We start from the raw sequence: 24,022 nt of genomic DNA, 5'->3' as shown, positions 1-24,022 counted from the left end.
CTTATTTAGAAAGAAAACAGAGCAAGAAAACTCATTCTGACACGTCAAGCAGATAAAACACACTGAGAGGAAGGGGATAGTAGCACTTGCACATGCCTAGAAAGCCTTTCTAGGCTTTTCTGGGCTCTGGAGAGAACATAGCTGAGCTGGTGCTGTCAAGGATGACATCACCCATGTGTGGCTATATATCCTGCTTGTCCAAGAAGAAAATGAGTCTATCAGTGCATGATACTAATTAATTCTCTTAAATAGACAATGACATTCTAGAAAGAATGCAATCAAAATGAGCACGCTAACTTCCCATAACAGGTGTGTCAGTCATACTGTAAAGTTGCTTATCTCTTCATGTCTAATAAACTGGTTACAAGGACAGATTAAAATAAGATGAAAGAAAGAAAGAGTGGCACTAGACTGGGAGGTGCTGCTGCTTAGTGATTTCAAGCTACTGGATGTTGATTAGGTCATCCTTGCTGCATTATTATCGAGAAGCAGGAAGAACTGTCCCAATATATGGTAACATAGTAACATAGTAGATGACGGCAGAAAAAGACCTGCACGGTCCATCCAGTCTGCCCAAGAAGATAAATTCATATGTGCTACTTTTTTAATTGTACTGTCCTCTTCAGGGCACAGACCGTATAAGTCTGGCCAACACTATCCTCGCCTCCCAAACACCAGCCCCGCCTCCCAACCACTGGCTCTGGCACAGACTGTATAAGTCTGCCCAGCACTATCTCTGCATCCCACCACCGGCTTTGGCACAGACCATATAAGTCTGCCCAGCACTATCCCTGCCTCCCACCACCGGCTTTGGCACAGACCGTATAAGTCTGCCCAGCACTATCCCCGCCGCCCAACCACCAGCCCCGGCACAGACCGTATAAGTCTGCCCAGCACTAGCCCCGCCTCCCAACCACCAGCTCTGCCACCCATTCTAGGCTAAGCTCCTGAGGATCCCTTCCTTCAGCACAGGATTCCTTTATGTTTATCCCACGCATGTTTGAATTCCGTTACCGTTTTCATCTCCACCACCAAGCATCCACCACCCTCTCCATGAAAAAATACTTCCTGACATTCTTCTTGAGTCTGCCCCCCTTCAATCGCATTTCATGCCCTCTCATTCTACCGCCTTCCCATCTCCGGAAAAGGTTTGTTTGCGGATTAATACCTTTCAAATATTTGAACGTCTGTATCATATCACCCCTGTTCCTCCTTTCCTCCAGAGTATACATGTTCAGGTGTGCAAGTCTCTCCTCATACGTCTTGTAACGCAAATCCCATACCATCCTTGTAGCTAACAGAACCCATATGGGAGGAAGTGACACACATTTGTAGGAGCCAACTTTTCAAAATGATTGTGGGTGGTAACTCAACAGAAATTGCCCCTCTCTTGGCACAAGGAAGGAGTTTGCTAATACTGGAGTGGAGTGGCCTAATGGTTAGAGTAATGGGCTGAAAACTAGGAAATTCAGAGTTCAAATCCCACGGACATGTACAGCGAAGATACATACCTGTAGCAGGTATTCTCTGAGGACAGCAGGCCGATTTGTTCTCACATGTGGGGTCGGCATTCATGGCGGCCCAGGAGATGGCAAATTTTTTAGAGCAAAAATAAAAATTTTGCCAGAGCCTTCTGGCGCGCACACCACGCATGACTTCTACTGCTACTACTACTTAACATTTCTAGAGCGCTACTAGGGTTACGCAGTGCTGTACAAATTAACAAATAAGGACAGTCCCTGCTCAGAAGAGCTTACAATCTAAAGGACGAAATGTCAAGTTGGGGTAGTTTAGATTTCCTGAGAAAAGGTGTAAATGATTAGGTGCCGAAGGCGACATTGAAGAGGTGGGCTTTGAGCAATGATTTGAAGATGGGTAGGGAGGGGGCCCGGCGTATGGGCTCAGGGAGTTTGTTCCAAGCATGGGGTGAAGCGAGGCAGAAAGGGCGAAGCCTAGAGTTGGCGGTGGTGGAGAAGGGTACTGAAAGGAGGGATTTGTCAAGAGAGCGGAGGTTACGGGTGGGGACATAAGGGGAGATGAGAGTAGAGAGATAAGGAGGGGCTGCAGATCGAGTGCATTTGTAGGTGAGTAGGAGAAGCTTCAACTGTATGCGGTATCTGATCGGAAGCCAGTGAAGTGACTTGAGGAGAGGGGTGATATGAGTATATCGGTTGAGGCGGAAGATAAGACGTGCGGCCGAGTTCTGGATGGACTGAAGGGGGGATAGATGGCTAAGTGGGAGGCCGGTGAGGAGTAGGTTTAAGTAGTCAAGGTGAGAGGTAATGAGAGAGTGGATGAGAGTTCAAGTGGTGTGCTCGGAGAGGAGGGGGCGAATTTTGCTAATGTTATAGAGGAAGAAGCGACAGGTCTTGGCTTCCCGCCCATCGCGTGAGCATTCCCGCTCAGTTTAATCAAAAAGCAAATAATAAACAAACAACAACTCCAAAGGGGAGGTGGGCGGGTTTGTGAGATCAGAATAGGGCCACCTTGTAATGTTCCTTTATTACCAGCCCCCTGGTATCCTTTTGTTGCCTACTGTTCTGTGAAGGACTTCATACAGAGTGCAAAGAGGAAAAGGAACAGACAGCAACCCTATCATATCACTTCATGAAGAAAAAGACTCCAAGAAAAAAAACAGTTCATTCTTTCTGCTTGCAGCTGTAAATATAGGACCTTTAACCAGATTGATGTGTTATCTTTGGTTCTTGCTTTGTATGGAAAATGTTAATAAAAATAATAATTAAAAAAAATATATATATATATATAGGACCTTTACCCAAGATACATAGCACTCCTCTAAGCCCATCTTTTGAAGCACCTGAACAAGTACTCCCAATGCACCCTGTCAAAAGCCTTTTTGGCATCAAAAGCCAGGAGCACAGCTGCAATTTTCTTCTTAGTTACCTATACTAGGTTCAACAGCTGCCTATCATCATCACTAGCTTGCTGGTACAGGATGAATACAACTTGATCTTCATGTACAAAGGACAACTGGGACCTCCACCGAGCTTTCCAGACCTAAAGATAAAAAAGTTTTGCCCAGAGGAGGGAGCCATGTGGCCAGGATCTAAGAAGGTCACTGCTCCTGTCAAACCCAAAGAAGCAAAGGTCTGCCCAGAGGAAGGAGCCATGTGGCTAGGAACTAAGAAGTCTGCTGCTCCTGTCAACAACCACATGTCTAGGACAGTAACCTGGCACCAGGAAGCAGTTCTGGCAGAAAATATGCCCTAGATTTCAGCTCTGAGACTCCCCCAGAGCTGCAGCGTCACCATCGAAGGTCCCATCCCACAACTGGGGTACTCTGACCTTGCTGTTGATGAAACCCAGTAGCTACTGCATGAATTGCAGCATCGCACAGGCATGCTGGGCATCCCCCACTACCCTCTGCCCAGATGAATGGGCAGTCCTCTCTAATGCTGCTGTTACAACTGCACCAGGTCACCCACCAGAGTTCAGTAGTTTCACTTTCTCTTAAAGTGAATCCACCCTCTCCGTGGTCCTGGCTTCTGGCCTGCAGCCAAGCTAATACAGAATACTCAAAATCATTATTTTTTTCTAGAAGAAGCTGAGAGGGACAGTATGGCCCCAGCTGGCAGGGGCCCTGCAGGGCTTGTGCCAGTGGCCAGAAGAGAACCAGCCAACAAATAAAGGTGTTTGGTCACAGGGGTTAAAATAACCCAAATTTGACCAAGAAGTGGCCTGCAGACTAACCCTTAGGACTCAACCAACAGAACACGTGCCCTGGCTGGGGTCTATGTGAGTCAGGCCTCCACAAAACAAAAAAAAACAACTGCACCAGTCCAACCTGTACCATCTCCTGGAAGTAAGAGAAATAGAATTCTGTCTTTACCTTCACCTGTTACTCAGGGGATATAAAGAACTTGTGTGGACTGGTCTAGCTGGACAGTAAGGAAACTAAGATACTCCCATTTAATATTTATGCAGTTGGTAGCGTGGCCAAGCAGTCCAAAGCGCTGGATCAAGGCTCCAGTCTCTTCGGAGACATAGGTTCAAATCCCCACTGCTGCCACTCCAGCTTCCTCCTTTCAGAGTATAGTTTCAAAGAAGCCTCTTGCAACTTTATCTTTCAAAAAGTACAAAGACTAAAGGGACACTCAAGGAAGTCACATGGTACTACTTTTAAAATGAACAGAAAAATATTGTTTTCACTCAATGAACAGTTAAGCTCTGGAACTCGTTACCAGAGGATGTGGTATCAGCAGTTAGCACATCTGGGTTTACAAAAGGTTTGGACAAGTTCCTGGAGGAAAGTCCACTGTCTGTTAAGATAAACATGGAGAAAGCCACTGCTTTTCCCTGGAATCAGCAGCATGAATCTTACTACTAACTGGGATTCTGTCAGATATTTGTGACCTGAACTGGCCACTGTTGGAAGCTAGATGGACCATTGGTCTGGCCCAATATGGCTACTCTTTTCCTATGTAACATAACATATTTCCACCATAAAAGCAAGCAAGAAAAGAGCTTAACTCACTAGGAATGGATTCTACTCCCTTCCCCCAATACCCTGAAACAAAAAAAACAAAGCATCTAGCACGATAAGCACCAATTTGCTCTCAAGCCTTAGGGTTCACAGAAGGGTTTTTGAATCCAGAACGAAACATGTCAGCATTCACACCAACAAGCTACCCTATTTTTTGAAGGGAGGAGAAAGTTACAAACGATTGGAAAAGAAACAATGACATAAGACTGTGCTGGTGTTAGTCCCTTCCATGGTACTCACAAATGGAATGGAATCTCCGATCACACCAAGAGATCAAAATTTGTAAAGTCACATTTTGGCTGCCTATTCTGGCGGGAAATGTATGACTCTGCAAGTATTCTAAGTTTCAATTTCATGGTTTATTTACTTTATGCCTATATTTGTAACTCAATATCACCACCATAATTTCCACTTCTTGAAATCTTGACAGACATGTTTAAAATACCAGAAGTTTACAATAAATCTGATTATGATTTTTCCAAGATGGCCGCCAACTAACGGGCAGACGATCCATCGGCTCCTGGCCTCGTCGTGGAGCTTGCCCATGGTCTGGCTGGGAACTGGTCCGACTCTGATCCTGGGAGTCCGCTTACATCTAGGGCTCCTCCTGCTGCCTGTGTTTTGGCGCTAGCTACTTCGTGGGCGGCCGGTTGTCTTCCCTTCTGCTGCTTCGGAGTCAGCATACGTAATTCCCGCTTTGTCGGGGCATCTTTGGGGCCGGTTCGGTGCAGGATGTTCGCTAGGCTGGCGATCCCATTTTTTCGGGCTCCTCTTGATCCAGTCAAGCTGCCGGTTTTGCTGCTGCTCTGCCCGACGTGCTTTGCTGGAGCCCCTGGCGCTGCTGCTCGACTGCAGTCTTCCGGATGCCTTGCTGTTGTCTCCTCCCCTCCAGCTCGTCATCTTAACTGTTGGACTGCTTGCAGCCTTCGTGATCTTCTGGCAGCCGACTGGATTACTTCCCTGGCTCTTCTTCTTCAGCCGGATTGATGGAATTGCAGTGGTGGTGGTTCCTGGCTGGAGTGCCCCGACGGTTGAGGCTGCAGAGGATGACCGTTGGTCCGCCATCTTGTTTCCTGCTCTGATGGCTCTGTTGCCGTGGATGTCTGTCTCCAGCTTCATTTGTAACACCTGGGCCCTGCAGCAGTCCGTACTGGGGATCGTTTTGCTGGACTTTCGTCGGTCATCTTTGTCTCCCTTTCTTTTCCCACTCTAATTTGCTAAAATGTAACTGCAATGTATTTGTTATTTATTTTCAACTGGTTCATTGTAAACCACTTTGGGGCCGAAACACTGTGGCAAAAAGCGGGGTAAAAATGCACTGAAATAAATAAATAAAATTCATGAAACCACAAAACTCCACAAACAGCAGCTCCCTCAAACAAAGCTGTAATTAAAATATCTCAAAGCTTCATATAGCCAAAATTGTCTTATTTCAACGAGCATCTCTTACCTCTGAGAACGTAGAGTCCTCCAAAGATAATTCTTCAAGTTTAAGTGCAGTTAGAGTTACTTCAAGCCCTTTGATATGATCTATAACATTGGACAGCAACGTCTGTAATCCGGATACATACTCCGAAAATACTGTGAATACTTGTGGCTGTGGAAGGAAATTTAAAATTACATTTGCTGAAATTAAAAGAAATAATTTTTAAATGTTCAATAGTGTAGTTGCCATGTTAATCTGCTTAAATGCTCAAAAACAAAGCAGCAATGCCCCCCATACAGGTCATCGATGAGGCCTCGCTTGGAGTACTGTGTTCAGCTTTGGAGGTCATGTCTTGCTAAGGACCAGTGTTCTCCCTAGTATTCTCTGAAAGGGCACACTACACCTGGCTAATTTTACTGACCAGCCAACTAACTAACTTAACAGAAAACATTTTAATACTGTGCAGCTCTCCCCACCCCAATCAGGCTACTTCAAGCCACTCAGCTGGAAAAAATTTCTGGGAAGAATATTAAGGACATAAAAAGACTTGAAATGATTCATAGAAAAGGGAAAGGAAATGGGACTTGATATACTGCCTTTCTGCGGTTTTTGCAACTACATTCAAAGAGGTTTATATAGTATATACAGGTACTTATTTGTACCTGGGGCAATGGAGGGTTAAGTGACTTGCCCAGAGTCACAAGGAGCTGCAGTGGGAATCAAACCCAATTCCCCAGGATCAAAGTCACTAACCACTAGGCTACTCCAAGATGGTATGGGGTCTGCACCAGGAGACATAAGAAGGAAAGACTTAAAGAGCTAAATATGTATATCCCAGAGAAAATGAGGAAGAGAAGATATGACAGTAAATTAAAAATATTCATGAACAAATGAATATTTTCTTTAAAACAGGGAAATTGTTGCAACAGAGGAAATGAAATGGAACTGCAAAGAGGGAAACTTAAAAGCAGAATCAGGAAATACTTTTTCACTGAAAAGGTTAGTGGACACCTGGAACATCCTGTCACTGGAGGCAGGGGAGACAGAGTGACAAAATTCAAAAAGGCATGGGATAGAAACACACAGGAACCAGAATTAGTTTTCTTGCTCTGTTTTCTTTCTAAATAAGTTGTAAAATTGAATCCTAGTATCTTTTTGCAAATTAAAGTTTGACACTGACCAGGTCAGTGAACTGAAATTTCACCAAAGGATTGCTGATTCAAGCGAGCTTCCACACTCTTGGTGGCAGCCTGATTCCCACTCTAGTCCATACTATATACCATCAGGCAAGAACCGCCCCTTTTCAGTTTATTTCTTTCTGCGCTGACGGTCAGACCCGCTGACTCAATACTCTCCAGTGCAGTTTTCTCGCAATTATAATATATATTTTTGTTTTTTTTCTTTAATTTTTGTTTTCTCCTCCACAATTTCACTCCTTCGTTAAGGAATTCAATTCGGCAGTTTTTCTCTTCCCTGTCATGACGGCAAAGAAACAGGGCTTCAAACGCTGCAAAGACTGTAATAAAATGTCTAACTTAGATCCTCACGATCAATGTGTTTGCTGTCTGGGGAAAGCACACTTAGATTCCAACTGTGACAAGTGTGCTAGAATGCTCCCTCGAACACGAAAAATTAGAGATCTTAAAATAAGAGCCGTCGTCAACAAGTTACCTCAAACAGCTTGGTAAGAAAGCTACAAGCAAAAGAAAACACTCTGACGAACCTCTGCCTGGTAAAAGTTCGGAGGGTGCAGTTTCTATTATGAATCAGCAGCCTGTTCAACACCTGTTGATTTCTCCTCAGTCTCTGCCACCACAACTTACTGCTTCTGTTGTCGGTGCTGAGACTCAGATTCAGAACACGCACCCTATATCTCCTCCATCGGGGCTGACAAAGGGCAAGATGCACTAAACTTAACGAGCCGTTAACGAGCAAGTAGTAAACCCTGGCATGCACTAAAGGCTTCTCCGAGCCATTTTCCGATCATGGTAACGAAAACGGAATGCAGCTGATCCAAAGGCTATTGCAAGGCTATTATAATGAGATGCACTACGGTTTTCCGATCCCCTTACCGTGAAAAACCTAACGGGAGGTCTACACCTCTTGTTGTGGCAAATCAGAAGAAAAAAATGTCAGGGATGTCCTTTTTGGACATCCTTCACCTGAAAAAACCCCCACTCCAAAGACGTTCTTTTTTGACGTCCTTCACTTAATAAAAACCTGTGCCGCCAGACAGGAAGACGCCGCGCCGCTCACCCCCTCCACGGCCTGCTGCAGGAAGGCTCTGATGCAGCTCAATCGTAGCAGGAGAGTGCAGTTGAGGACATCCATCCAAAAAGACATCCTTCAACCGCAACCAGTGACGAAAGGAACTATCCCAGTGGATTGCGAAGTGTATCACCTTATGTTATCAACTTGCACAGCCATCTAATCCCTCACACATTCCTCATGTCACAGCTCATAATCTCAGGGCCATGGCAGAACTTCCTTACAAGACATTTGTAGAGCAGCTACGTGGTCAACAGTGCACACTTTTATGAAACATTATTGCATCAATACAACTTCATCTACTGATGCAGTTTTTGGTCATGCTGTCCTTTCTTCTGTACTCTGAGGCGTCAACTACCACCTCCTCCTCACACAGGTACCAGTTATTTTTTTCAATAGACATATGCATATTTCTTAATCTGTTACCTGTGTAGCTTAGGAGTCTTCATTTGTGTGGCTGCAAGATACTCTGTCCAGGGAGAAATAAAAGTTGCCTACCTGTAATGGTAGTTCTCCTTGGACAGATGATCTTGCAACCACACAATCCCTCCCAACCCTCCCTTAAGTTGCCACTAGCTATTATATCAAACTGAAAAGGGGCGATTCTTGCCTGATGGTATATAGTATGGACTAGAGTGGGAATCTGCACGCGCATATTGTGATAGCTTTTTAAGCTTAATGCTTTGGCATTGGTCCGGGTCAGTGACGTCAAGGGAGAGTCACTTCATTTGTGTGGCTGCAAGATCATCTGTCCAAGAACTACTGTTACAGGTAGCAACTTTTATTTCCTCTTGTAATGTGGCCCACCACTCTGACGCAACTTCCTGTTTCCTTGGAGGCGGGCCACAGTACAAGAGGAGACTCCGGTGCTGGCAGCAGGGCAGCATATGTGGAATTGCTGCCACCTCTGACTTTTGAAAACAACAAAAGAAAAGGTAGGCAGGCTTGGGGGAAGAAATACTAGACTGCGGCTGGGGGGGGGGAGAAGAATTTGGCGGGGGGGGGGGGGGGGGCATGGCGTCATTTCATCCTTGCCTCAGGCAACAGATTGCCTTGGGCCGCCCTGCACCTAGACTATAAACAACTATTTGAAGTTTAATTGGTACAACCCTAAAACAAAGGAGGAGGAAGGGTGGGAAGTAACCTGCATGGATCAGCAGGTACAACTCTAGTCACCTTTCTACACAGGTTATGTGCTGGTCTCTGCTGTAATTACTATGTCACATGGCCACAACTCCACAAGGCTCGATTTGGGTCACAAAATCAGAGTCCTTTTAGATAGCAACCAGGTCAGCCCAACTGCCAGTGTTAATGCAGTTTAGTAAACTGGCCCCCTAGTACCTACAGCCAAAATGCAAAGCTATACAAAGATGGATTTTGATCTAAGTATCTTTAATGAATGATAAGGAAATCAGGATACAAAAAGTGGCTGGTCACTGATGCACAAAGCTACACATTTTCTTAACAGCTTTACTAAAGTGTCAAAAAGAAATTGAAAAAAATTACTTCATGGTTTTTATGTTTTGAAAATTATTTGTTTTTTTAATTACACCCTTTCAGATACCTACCATAGCTGCAGGAGTATCCTTTTTCTTCTTTTTCTTCTTTTGGAGATTTGATTTGAAAGGTCGAAGCACACCACTACAATAACTTGTCACCCACAAAGACAGTGAGATTGTCTGAAAGAGAAAGGACATTTGCACACATGAACAAAATGTTGATCAAGTGGTACCCAATTATTACCATACTGTGGGCTCTTATGCTCAATCTTCCACTTTTCAGAGCACAAGATTCAAACACGGGAAAAATTTCCAGCATCCGCTTACCTCAGCAAAGAAGACCAAGTTCTCTAAAATGCCAGAATGTGTCTTAAAGTGGCCATCTCGAACCTCTATTAAGTGTCCTTTAGATTTATTGAGCATTTCTGGAAAGAAAAGATATGATCTTGTAAATTTAAAACAGGGTTTACTAGCCAGCTTTACTCTTTGAACTGCAGATCTAGGTGGGCAGGGAGTTAAGGAACAGAAGGAAAACCTTTCAGAACTGACTAGTTGTAAAAAGACACTACTGTTTCTACTCTCTGCAGGTGGTGTCTGGGGATCCTCTGTTCTCCACCTCCCCCCCTCCCCGGTCACTCACCTGCCCATCGTTTTCTCTGCTTTTCTTATATAGATTGAATTTTGCTTATTTACCAATCTTTGCCCAGAAACAAAATTGACGTGGTCCCTGTCCTCAACATAATTCCCTGCCCCATTAAACAATCTTGATATACCAATAATTGCCATTTGCATTCTCATAATTCCTTCTCCCCAACCACCCAAATAGCAAGGCAACTAGCTGTGAAAGGATGGCCAGGTGGAGACCTGAAGCTGCTTCAGGTTCACAACTGTCTGTTTCTTAAATCACTTTAAGATACCTCATTCTTTACACTTTACTCAATGAAAAATTGTCCTTCCCTGAATTAATCACAGCTACAGCCCCTGCTCTAAATCCTCTCTACCAAGACTGTCATCTGGGCTCAAAGTCTCTTTTTTTTTTTTTTTTGTAGTCAAGACCAACAGACAAAACATACAACATTGGTAAGCTCGAAGAGTAGGAACTACCCATTTCTGTGTCTCAACAGCACTGTGTACATCTTGAGGATAATTTTGCTAAAATAGAACTGAATGCCCCTTACCTTTTAATTGTTCTAACAAAGATTTCAAACTGGTCTGTATCCTTTCTTGGACCTCTGTTGTTTCTTCTGAAATATAAAAATAAAATAATTAAGTATTTGTCTTCTTAACCTTTAAAATAGACAGATATAGTCATATTACATTGCAGACCAAGCATACAGGCCACACCTGTAGAGCAGTGCCATTTCGGAGAGGTGAATCCTCTCAAATAGTTTACAGAATGAGAAACGTGTTGTCTGAGGAAGTCCCTATCACAGCAATTTCACCCTCTTCATTCAGATGTACTGAGCTTTACATCTCATCTACAGGTATCTGCAATATCATCCACATATTTAAGTTCTCAGGCCATGCAATTATCAGCAGGGTACCAGAAATTTAGGAAACTGAAGTTGACATTTGAAAGAGGCAAAGCAACTTGCTCATGGATCGCATGGCAGAGGTTCAAACCTCATTTCTTTATTCGGATTTATTAACCGCCTTTATGTACAGGTACAATAACATAAAACTTAGAATTTTGTTAATAGCATAACAATAGTAACATGATCAAATATAAACACAATAAATTAGGTAAACTTGAAAACAGCAAATTGAAGCCTAATAATAGCAAACAGAATCAAAACTATACACATTTAACAGCACTGAAATTCAAACAGACAATATCTAACATACATAGTAACAAAGAGGCATATTTTCAAAGCACTTTGGGAGGCTAAGTGCTTTGAAAATGAGCTTGATAGTAACATAGTAGATGACGGCAGAAAAAGACCTGCACGGTCCATCCAGTCTGTCCAACAAGACAACTCATGTGTGCTACTTTTTGTGTATACCCTACTTTGATTTGTACCTATGCTCTTCAGGGCACAGACCGTATAAGTCTGGCCAGCACTATCCCCGCCTCCCAACCACCAGCCCTGACACAGACCGTATAAGTCTGCCCAGCACTATCCCCGCCTCCCACCACCGGCTCTGGCACTGACCGTATAAGTCTGCCCAGCACTATCCCTGTCTCCCACCACCGGGGCACATAATAATATTATGTCAGCATAATATTAATAAAACATCTAAGCAGCACACCTTAGAACATTCAAACAACATAGTATTGATATTAAAGCTTTTCTAAAATACAGCTTACCATATAGCTGAGGGGCAAAGTGCAGATATATAGATGGGGACAAGATAAGTGGTACAGTCAGTTGGGTTAATCAGATGGTTAGCTAAAGTCAAGGCAGTTTCTTTGTACAGTTAAACAACATAAGGAACTGATCTCTTAAGGATCTGTGGTCCTGTATTTTAACCACACATCTTTCTCTCTGAGCCCTGTAATCTGAGTTACCCGAGAAATAAACTCCCTTCCTAGTGTCCACCCTTCTCCTAGAGAGGAAATAAACAGGCTTGGAAAACTGCCTTCCCTCTTTTAAATTCTTTGTAAATCAGCTTTTTCTTGGTAATGAGCTATCCCCTTTCTAGCACTCTATAGGTAGTGTTTTTAGGTGTGAAACTCTTATAGCAGAGAGATAACTAAACACCCAATACAAGAAACTATAAGACCATGAAAAGTACAACTGGAAAACTTACCTAACCCATGAGTATCTAGTTCGTAAATATCATCAATCAGATGAAATGAGCTAGTCTGGCACCGACAACTGCCACTACTAAGGAAGACTGCCAATCTTGAAGGAGGAGGACCAAGGAAGGGATACTAAAAAAAAAAAAAGGCAACAGAATAACTACTATATTGTATTTTTATCTTAAACACATGAATCCATATACGTACACATGGCAGTTTTGGTTGTGCTTTCTGCTGGTGATAGATGTGTCCCAGCATGTAGCGTATTACTAAATGCAAAAACATAGCTGAGCAACCACTGCAAGAACCTGTACTACCTCCTCCCTAAAATTTACAGAGGCAATGCCCAATCACTCTTGCCCAACCGATTCCAAAATTCACAATGGCATTTTAGAATTCAGATTCCAGACCCAGCCTGGCAACAGTCATTAAGCATCGCTTCTGCACAAGGGATGGGATTTTTTTCCACTAGTATACTGATAAGATATATACTGGCCTTGCTAACTATATATTTGAACTTACTCCCCCCAGGTTGTCAATGAAATCCCCCTACTCGAGGGCAAAATGAAGACACTACGTCACAGTGCAACTGAAGAAAATAGAGAACACCTATTTTCTAAGTTTTGAAGTAACATAGTTCTATCAGGATCTAGAGTTTTTTTTTAAATATTTTGAAGTCAAAGGAACAGATGAACTGCTTGGCATAAACACACAATATGCTCACTCACACAAACATTTCAGTTACTTCATGGCTTAAACAATAGAGGAAAACCTCTCTCTAGTTAATACCCTGCATATAAACAAACATTCTGGTACCAATATGGAAATATACTGTAAAATGCTCCTTTGCCCTTTAATACTTACACTCAACTATGTTTTAGAGAGACAACCGTTAAAGCTGGAACTGAGATTCTGCAGTCTTTTGTCCTGGCTGGATTTAATCAGTAAAGGACAGCTGCATCTCATTAAAATTATGGATTATTCGGTCAACATCGCTTGTGAGCCAAGCATGTATTTTTATCTTGAAGCACGGGTCTTGTCAAATCTGGGGATAACTTTGAACAATTGAATGGAATTTCAGCCACATACCCCCCCTCCTCCTCTCCCTCAGACCAGATACCTGAATTTTTCTATCAATAAATTTCTTTCCGGAATCCACTGCAACTTCCAGCTGCTGAAGCAGAGAACGGATGGTATCGATTCGGGAAGATACTCCATTCTCCGTGGCTTTTTCTGAATTCTTTGGCTCAACAGTATGGCTAAGATTTGTAAGTCCGCTCACCAACCTGAGCGTCAAGGATCGAATTAGCAACCAAATGGTTTCCTCCTCCAAGGACAATTTTTTGTGCTCTTCTGATACATCCCTGACACAAATGGAAAAAAAACCACAGCTAGGATTTGACTATTATTCATTGCACAATTTTAATTTTTACATTGTGGCTTTTACCTATAAGTTTTAAAATTGTTAGATATGTTAGATTAAAAAAAAAAAAAAAAGAGTTAGGAAAACAAACATATGAGTGCGTTTTAAGTCTGTAAAATATATTGGATATTTTCCTGCCTTAATTGATTCCGAGATGTATTTCTCTAGTTTGGCCATCAGGTTGTGCATGTTAGGTGGTGCATATTTATGCTTAAAGCTGTTACAGAGGACTTACCCCTCTTTCTTAGCACACAGATAATAGGAAGTGCCTTGAAGTGATTTAATCAGTTTTTATTTGAAACTTGACTGTTCTGGGGTCTGAAATTATCCAGCAGTGGCTGGCTATTAAACTGAAGCAAGAGACAGCTCTTTGCTGAAGCCAACAGTTATATTTATATTTGATAACTGGTGAACAGCTATATATGTCCTATACCTCCCCACATACTTTCTAGGAAGTATGCAAATGTTTAGTTAACTGAACCATTTTTCAGTTACTTGGTGAAATTAGATCTTACCTGCTAATTTTCTTTCCTCTAGACCCTCCAGACCGGTCAAGACGCGTGGGTTATGTCCTCCTACCAGCAGAGGGAGACTGAGAAAACACTAAGCTTTTGAAGCCTGTATATATAACCTGTGCAGAACCTCCACTAGCCAGTATACCCCTGACAAAGCAGAGAAACAAAAAACACTAACAACAACTAGCAACCCTGTACGTGGTCACAGTAAACTGCAAAAACAAGAAACATCTTCCGCTTGCTCTTACGGAAACATGTTCCTTTGCCTTTGATAAAACAGTTGGGCTTCTACAGGTGGACTATCAAAGAAGAGCCCCACCTGTCCCGGACTCCTATCACAAAACAGAAATAAACAGTCTGCAATTAGAGAAACAACAATTTACAGCAGCCAAGAATTATCCAACAAATACACCTCCTGGCCTCCAATACAGACAGGGCGGGCTCTTGACCGGTCTGGAGGGTCTAGAGGAAAGAAAATTAGCAGGTAAGATCTAATTTCACCTTCCTCAGCGACCCTCCAGACCGGTCAAGACGCGTGGGACGTACCAGAGCAGTAACTAACTTATGGGAGGGACCTACTAAGGCCAGAGGTCAAAACTGCTGCCCCAAAGCGCACCTCGTCCTTTGCATGCACAGGAATCCTATAATGCTTCACAAAGGAATGCAACAAAACCAAACCGCAGCCCGACAAATATCTAACAGAGAAATCATACTATTCTCCGCCCACGAGGCTGCCATTCCCCTAGTGGAATGAGCAGACCAGCCCCTAGGCACCACAGGACCCTTCACCAAGTAAGCAGATGCAACCGCCTCCTTCAACCACCGTGCTATGGTCACCTTAGGAGCCGCTGCACCCTTCTTTGGGCCACCATGAAGAACGAACAAACGGTCAGAGGCTCTGAAGTCCTGAGTTCCAGAGAGATAACAACTCAAAACTCTCCTGACATCCAGCTTGGCAATACCACGCTGCTCCGAATCTCCAGCCATATCACCCAACACTGGCAGAGAGATGACCTGATTAACATGGAACTCGGAAACCACCTTGGGCAAAAAAGGAAAGCACCGTCCGCAACGAAACCTTTCCCTCAGAAAGGACAAAAATGGTTCCCTAAAAGACAAAGCCTGAAGCTCTGAAACACTCCGTGCTGAAGTAATCGCCACCAACAAGACCGCCTTTAAAGATAAATCCTTACAAGATGCCGATACCAGAGGCACAAACGGAGGCCTGATCAAAGCATCCAAAACTAGCTTCAAATCCCACGGAGGCACCATCCGTCACTGAGGCGGACGCAGCAACTTAACACCCTTCAAAAAACGCACTACCTCAGGCACAGACGCGAAGGACTTTCACTGAAGCTTCCCACGAAAACATGACAAAGCTGCCACCTGAACCTTCAGTGTAGACAAGGCCAGACCTCTATCAACACCATCGTGCAAAAATTCCAAAACTTCCGCCACCGAAGAGTGAAACGGCCGAACTCGATGGTCTTCACACCAGTGCTCAAAGATTCTCCAAACCCGGACATACACCAAGGAAGTGGATCGTCTACGGCAACTCAACATCGTAGCAACGCCACTGGACGAAAGCCCCTTCTTCTTCAAATTGTGCCGCTCAAGAGCCAAACCATAAGCGAAAACCGAGCCGGATCCGGCATGATTATCGGGCCTTGACACAGAACTGATCCCAACAAAGGCAGGGCCGCCGCCCCTGCCAACCGCACCAGGTCTCCATACCATGGTCGACGCTGCCAATCCGAAGCTACCAGAATCACCCGACCGGAGTGATGTTCGATGCGCTATATTACTCGACCGACTAACAGCCACAGAGGAAACACATACAGTCACTCCCGAAGCCAAGGCAACAGAAGAGTGTCGATTTCCTCCGCTCAAGGGTCTCTTCAGCGACTGAAAAAAAAAAAATCTCTGAACTTGCGCATAGCGAGCCGTTGCCCTAAGATCACCGAAAGTCCCCAGACCGACACAACTCACTGGAACACTGACCGAAGAAAAGACCACTCTCTGGGATCTAGAGTGTGCCTGCTGAGATAATCTGCATCTATGTGACCTACCCCGGCCACATGCGCTGCCAAGAGAGCCTGAAGATGAGTTCAACTGCGCCGCCAAGGCTCTTTGTTCCCCCCTTGACGGTTGACATATGCTACTGCCATGGCATTGTCACAGAGCACTCGGACTGCCTTGTGGCGAACCACCGACGTCAAGGCCTGGCGCGCCACCCGAATGGCCCGAGTTTCCAGCCGGTTGATGGACCACTCTGCTTCTGCCCGAGACCACCGGCCTTGAGCTACCTGACTGAGACAATGTGCCCCCCAACCTTGCAGACTGGCATCCGTGACCATTACCAGCCCCTGTGGGGACTCCAACGGCATTCCTTTCCCAAATTGCGCAGACTGAGCCACCAGCGGAGACTGAGACGAGGGGCCACCGACAGCGGACAACACATTTCCAAGTCCTGCGACAGAGGGGACCAACGACTGAGCAGAGCTGACTGTACCTGACGCATGTGCGCCCTGGCCCACGGAACTACCTCTATGGTCGCCGCCATCAGGCCCAGGACCTGACGATAAGTACGGGCCGTCGGCGCCTTCTCTGCAAGGAACCGACGAATCGGACCCTGTAACTTGGAACCAAAAGGCTGCACAAAGGAAAGTGAAGATAAGCTTCCGTCAAATCCAGGGAAGTGAGAAACTCTCCTTTCCTGACCGCACCAGTGACCGACCGCAACGTCTCCATCCGGAAAGAGGGCACCTTGAGTGCCGCATTGACCCTTTTGAGATCTAAAATGGGACGAAAAGTGTCCTCTTTCTTGTGGACCACAAAATAGATCAAATAGCACCCTGAGCGTTGCTGATCTGAAGGAACAGGAACCACGGCTCCCAACGCGAGCAGCCACCGCAGAGTGTCCCTCACTGCTGCCCTCTTGCTCCAAGACCGACAGAGGGATTCCAGAAACACTTCGGGAGAACAGCTTTCGAATTCCAGCGCACATCCGCCTCGAAACACCTTGAGAACCCACTGATCTGACCTGATTTGGGCCCAACTCTGGTAAAACAGACTCAGCCGAGCCCCAACATGCACCAGAGCCTGAGCCCGCACACCTTCATTGGGAATTGTGGCCTGAATACTAACCTCCCGCGGAAAAGCCACGCCCTCCGCGACGACTCTCACGAAAGAACTGTGTGCGCTGGAAAAACCGACCCCTAGAGGTCCTACTACTATTAAACATTTCTATAGCACTACTAGACTTATGCAGCGCTGTACAAATTAACATGAAAAGACAGTCCCTGCTCAACAGAGCTTACAATCTAAATTGGACAAACAGACAGCTAGGGGTAGGTCCCACTCGATCTGCCCGGCCTATACCGCTGAGCCTCCCTAAACCGTCCCAGAGAGGAACTAGTTCTGGCCCCTGCCTTGAACCGAAAATCTGGAAGCCATAGAACCTTGGTATCACTAAGACCTCACACTAACTTGTCCAAATCTTCTCCAAAGAGCATAGCTCCCTTAAGTGGCAGAGACCCACAACCATAGCCATATTTTTTGTCTGAAGTAGGCAACAAATCATAAAAGCCTCAGACAAAAAGGATGAACCCATGTCCAAGTCGGCTAACTCCTGACCCCCAGAAGAACCAACATCTACCGAATCATCCAGGAGCTTCTCGGCCCAACGAAAACATGCCCGAGCTACCAGACCCCCACAAACCGAGGCCTGCAGGGCTAGAGCCGACAAAACAAAACTACAGTTGAGAAAAGATCCCAACTTCCTATCCTGAGGATCACGGAGGGCCGTTCCTCCATCAACCGGGATAGCCGTAGCTATAATTACTGCCGTCACTACTGCATCTACCGTGGGAGCCTTAAAGGAATCCCTATCGTCCTGAGGGAGGGGATAAAGCCTCGCCATTGCCTTTGCCACCTTACACGGCAAATCCCATTCCTGACAAATCATCTCCCGGAGATCCTTGTTCATAGGGAAGGATCACGCCTGACGCTGAATGCCCTTCACCAACGGATCCTGGACAGTTTCCCCCAAAGCCACCTCAGGACCAAACTGAAGGGTGGACGACACCTGATCTATGAGTTCTGACAGCTCATCTCTATGGAAAATCCGCACTACTGAAGGATCCTCTCCAGGAATCCAACAATCCTGCTCCTGAGAGCCGTCAATTCCATCTGACTCCCCCAGATCACTAAGCGCAGCTTCTGCAGCTACAGGAGAAAAACATTGCCTGTCCTCTGACCACTCTAACCGTGGTCTCTCAGCCAAGACGGAAATAGCCCCCTCTTCCATTTGGGGGGGGGGGGGAGGGGGGGGGGTCCCGATCTCCAGGCCTGATACCGTGTCCAGACAAAATCTGGAGGAAAGCCCACCATTCCTGGACCGTCATTAGGCCCTTTTGTGCCAAAAACGGAGGCCGCAGGCCCAAAACCAGCCGGCTCCATGGGCCGCGTCAGACTCAAGATGGCGGCTGTTCCCGCCGAAACTGTTCCCGCTGACAGCGGCCCTGCCTACGCTCCCGCTGACCCGGAGACTCCCGACACCATCGATCCCTCCGCGGTCAAGTCGGGGGGTGCCGCAGCCACCTTTATAGGTGCACCGCAAAGCTACACTGAGCGCCCGGCGCCTCTACCCCTCGCCACGAGCACGCGCGACATCGGAGGAGCTGGGCCGCCATAAACCACGAGGGAAGGGAAAAGCTGTTCCGCAAACGCGCCAAACCAAAAACTCACTCACACTGCAAAAGCACTGGAGAAAGCGCTGCTCTCTCGTTCCAGCAAGGAATCAAAACCCCCGTTCGGTCCGCTGAAAATAAAGAAATAAATGCCCTTAAAGGCACAGTACTCCAACTCTGGCAGCTGGAAATTGTAAGGCACTCAAGGCTACAATACTGAGAAAGCAGCCGAGGCACAAAGCTGCCAAGCAAAACGAAATAGAATAACTGACCTTAAAGGCACAGTACTCTAATTCTGGCATCTGGAAATTGTAAGGCACTCAAGGCTACAATACTGAGAAAGCAGTCGAGGCACAAAGCTGCCAAGCAAACAGAAATAGAGAGCAGCACAGGGGGAGGGACCCAAACATAGGTGTAACACCCCAGGGGGAAAAACTGGGCCCCACCAGACCCAGGGCCCCAAAGCACTTTTTTTTTTTTTTTTTTTTTTTTACACACACACGTACAAGGTACTGCAACAGAATAAAGTTTGGAAGGAAAAAATCCTACGACCCAATGACAAACTACCTCACCAGATTATTGGAGACTGCACAGGCTGTCAACTGCTACCTCTGCTGAGACTGAGAAAATACTGGCTAGTGGAGGTTCTGCACAGGTTATATATACAGGCTTCAAAAGCTTAGTGTTTTCTCAGTCTCCCTCTGCTGGTAGGAGGACATAACCCACGCGTCTTGACCGGTCTGGAGGGTCGCTGAGGAAATTACAGTTTATCATCTGCATTTTTTTTTTGTCCACTGTTCCAAGTTCTGAGAATCCTGGTAGTGTGTGTGTTGGGTCTGTGAGTGCTTTCTGGGAACTGTGGGACCACTGGGTGTGTGGCCCCATTAACCTAGAAATCACTGGGGAGACTTGCCCAGAGGCGGTTGTGACCCAGTCGGTGGGTGCTAGTGTAAAGCACAAGGGGGCAGGTGCTGGTGGACCTGAGCTGTGCTGGGATAGACCCTCTAAGCGGCTGTGGGGTAACCTCAGGCGGGTAGCTAGGTGTTTCATGACAATTAGTTTTTATTTCTTGCACAGAAAGGGAATGGGACGTGATATACCGCCTTTCTGTGGTTTTTGCAATTACATTCAAAGTGGTTTACATAGTATATACAAGTACTTATTTGTACCTGGGGCAAAGGAGGGTTAAGTGACTTGCTAAGGGTCACAGGGAGCTGCAGTGGGAATCAAACCAAGTTCCCCAGGATCAAAGTCTGTCACACTAACCACTAGGCTACTCCTTCACTCCACAGAAGATAACACACTTTGGATTTCAGAGACTCTTGAGTTTAACAATAGCATCCCCTAGTGTTCAAGCCAGGCAATGGAATATGCGGACATAAGGGAAAGGGGATGAGACCAGGGCAACTGCCCTGCACCAAGGGGCTCCTGCAGTCCATCATTTCTTCCTATTTCTCTCCACCCCATCTAAGGTCTCTTTCCCTTCCCCTCACCTTCCTTGTCTAACTTTGTATTTTTGAACACAGGACGTCATCAATGCAGCAGGGATTCTGATACGCTGCTTGCATCTGCCCCGGTGCTGTTACTCTGCCACATTCCAACCCCTTCCTGTGTCAGCCTGGAAGGAACGCAGCAGAGCAACAGCGCCGGGGCAGATGCAGGCAGCATATCAGAATCCCTGCACTGTTGGTGACCTCCTGTGAACAAAAATGTGATTTAAATTAGACAAGGAAAGTGAGAGTGAGGGAAAGGGAAAGAGACTTTAGATGGGGTGGCAACAAGGGAAAGGAATGGCAGACCAAAGGGGCCCCCCTGGAGCTGTTTTAAAGTAGACCCCGGGGGGGCCAGGAATAGAGGGGAGGAAGAGAGATGGATAATGGGGTAGAGGAAAGGAAGAAAGAGGGAGAGATGTTGGACCCAAGGATGGTAGTGAGGGAGAGATGCTAGATGGAAGGCAGTTGGGAAAAAAGATGTTGGACCCAGGGAAGGAAGGGAGGAAGGGAAGAAGAGATGTTGGGTTATGTGGGATGGAGTGGAAGGATACTGGCTCAGGAGTGGACGGGAGGGAGCAATGCTGGACCATTGAGGGGGAAGGGTACAGCATGAGGGGGGCAGCAGGAGGGATGTGGCAGGAAGATGATGGGGGTGGAAGAAAAGGGACAGGGAGATGGGCCATGGGAGGGGGAAGGAAGGAGAAGGAGATACTGGGCTATGAGAATGGAGGGAGGGAGGGAGAAGGAAGGGAAATAGTGGAAATGGCAGAACTATATGGGAGAGGCCAAGAAGGAGTGGCAAAATAATGAGCAAAAAGAGGATAGCAAATACAGAGGTAGTATGGAGGGTAGATGAAAGATAGAAAGGAATAGCAGGCTGGGGAAGGAGTAGGATGACAAATTGGACAGCTAAGGAATGAGAGAATATGGAAAGTTAATAGGTAGCAGAAAAGTTAAATTGGGACCAACATGATGGAAAAATAAAATGTCCAGACAACAAAGGTAGGGAAAAAAAAGTGTTTTATTTTGAATTTATTAACTGGAATATGTTTACTTTGATATAAATGTTTCACATACGTCTTTGTAATGTGTTCAGTGGAATAGTCAGATGGTTTGGGAGGGGGGGGGGGGCCAGGCGCAGGGCTGAACCTAAAAGTGACGGGCAACAAATTTTCTCCCTGCCTGAATGCAAAATATACATACCTGAGCTAGCAGGGATCTTTGTGCCCCTCCAGGTGAAGACTTCCTCTTCCTTTGCCACTCCAACAGCTAGAACTCTCCAAGCTCTGCAGCCAGCAGCAGTGTTCACAAGCTGTTGCCGTCACTGCTGTCCCACCCCTGTGAATGCTTGGTTTTTCTGCACGTGTGAAAGCCGAGTATGCATGGGGGGCCAGCAGTGGAGGCAGCAGCTTGAGAACACAGCCACCAGCTGCAGAGCTTGGAGAGCTCTGGTTGCCAGACCAGAGGAGGTGGTCTTCAGCTGGCACAGCATGGGGATCCCTGCCAGCCACAGCAAAGGTGATGACTAATTTTGGAAGATCTGAGCTCAACGTGTGGGGTGGGGGGACCCAGGCCCCCTGTGGTTATGCCACTGATTGTGCAATACAAAAGGAAGTACATTTCTGTTTTTATTGGTATTGTAGATAATCATTCTTTATGGACAAGCGGGATAAGGCAGTTGCACATAGGTGACGCCATCACACAATGGTGCCAGCTTGGACCTGCTTTCCGTAGAGCTGAGAAAACTCGAATACCTTCTAAAACCTGTTCCAGCATGCACACCCCCCCCCCCCTAGAGGCAACTAACTGCCACCCTTGTCAGTCTTTCCCATCCGCTCAAGATTTGACAGATATGCTCCCTTCTCTTCTAAAAATTCCCTCTCGTTTCGACTTAGAATCCATCCTTTTCTCTATGGGGGGGAAGAGCAAAAGCAGGAAAAAAAAACTGAAGGAGGTGATCACAGATAAAGCAAAAAAAAATCCTGTCTGACGCATACCACATAAGTGTTTGCTGCCCCAGACCCAACCACTACGTGGCGTGCTGTAGTAAGTGCGCCCAGATGTCTGCACAGGCCAAGAAAGGTTGCAGTCATATTCTTAAAGGACTGGGAATGCCCCGGTTGCTGTTCCTGCTCTAATCTTTCCAAGCAACTGGTGGGGAAATCTGTGCCCTCTTGAGGGCCCTGAACTAGGCTCTACTGTTAATGCTCTAGGCTATAAAGTTAAAATAATGTAAAACTCTTTCCACACAATTTTAAACAAGTTAATAAATGAAGATTGCTTTCTATGAAATTCAATTTTTCGAGGGGGGCGTGTCAAGATGGCGACACGCAGTTGAACGAGGATAGAGCCCTTCTTGTATCGACGCCGACTAAAGAAATTTTTCCTACGATGCCTCATACAAAAAGAAAGGGAACGGTCCGAGGAGAAGCTTCGACAACCCGGACCTCTTCCCCTTGTCAGGCGTCGATTGAAAGGTACACCTCGCGAATTTCTACCCAGGACGCCGTGAGGGGTCCGGCTCTCCTCAAGGCAGGGGAAAACCTTGAGGACTTGGACCTGGATGTTACTCTCTCACCTCCGGCGCTTCATCCGCCGCTCCCTCCCGACAGCCGCCAGAACCAGAGAGGAGTACCCGAAACCGGAGTGTTTGCTGGGACTACCTCGATCGAAGGTACTGGAAAGGTGGTATGTGCAGGTGAGCTGGAACCTTTGAGCTCCGGCGTTGAATTGAAGCTATTGAAAGCAGCTTCGGGAATGGTGTCGTTGGAGAGCATTTGGATTGTTCTCCAACAGTTGGCAGCTACCGTAGAGAAATCCACAAAGGAAATTTCTACACTTGTGAGTACCATGAACACTTTTTCTGAATCTCTGGCGAATATTAGAACAGATTTCTCCACACAAACTAAGGAGATTAAACAAGATGTTAAAAAACTACAAGATTTATCCTCAGAAATGATTAAAGATAAACTTATAATTAAAAGAAGGATTGAACAAATTGAAAACCATAATCGGAGACTTAATTTGCGTATCTTAAATTTCCCAAGAGAGATAGGAATATCACCACTGGAAGTCTTTAAAAAATACTTGATTGAAGTTTTGAGATATTCCCCTGAAACTTTACCTCTGGTAAATAAAGTTTACTACATTCAAAACAAAAATTCCTCAGGAAAAGAAATCTTGGAAGGAAATTTGAATATATCTGAACTGTTGGAAGTTTCTTTATCTGAACAGTCTGAAAGAATGACATTATTTGTTCAATTAGTTTTTCAACAGGACATTGAAGCGTTAAAAAAAAATATACTTTCGAAAGATGAATGAATTGTTTTATGGTAAAACAGTAAGAATATATCAAGATGTGACAAAGCAGACACAAGAACTTAGGAAATTGTTTCTGAGTATGAGAAAGGAAACTTTAGATATAGGTGCTTCGTACTATCTGAATTACCCTAGTAAGTGT

The 24,022-nt window shown here is 45.6% G+C and overlaps 1 protein-coding gene across 1 annotated transcript in view; it reads right to left on the bottom strand.

Moving 5' to 3' along the window:
- The window catches only part of LOC115479948 (N-alpha-acetyltransferase 25, NatB auxiliary subunit-like), a 94,180-nt gene that overhangs the window by 16,728 nt on the left and 53,430 nt on the right, over positions 1-24,022 (bottom strand). The window contains exons 15-20 of the mRNA XM_030218286.1: positions 13,561-13,804; positions 12,449-12,572; positions 10,876-10,941; positions 10,025-10,122; positions 9,767-9,877; positions 5,955-6,101 (exon numbers count right to left, since the gene is read on the bottom strand). Coding sequence (XP_030074146.1) covers positions 5,955-6,101; positions 9,767-9,877; positions 10,025-10,122; positions 10,876-10,941; positions 12,449-12,572; positions 13,561-13,804 — 790 coding nt within the window. The remainder of the gene's footprint in view (positions 1-5,954; positions 6,102-9,766; positions 9,878-10,024; positions 10,123-10,875; positions 10,942-12,448; positions 12,573-13,560; positions 13,805-24,022) is intronic.

Source organism: Microcaecilia unicolor, chromosome 11 (assembly GCF_901765095.1).
Source record: "Microcaecilia unicolor chromosome 11, aMicUni1.1, whole genome shotgun sequence".
Taxonomy (NCBI): domain Eukaryota; kingdom Metazoa; phylum Chordata; class Amphibia; order Gymnophiona; family Siphonopidae; genus Microcaecilia; species Microcaecilia unicolor.
Note: the sequence above shows the minus strand (reverse complement) of the source record. Positions and strands in the feature narration are given on the sequence as shown.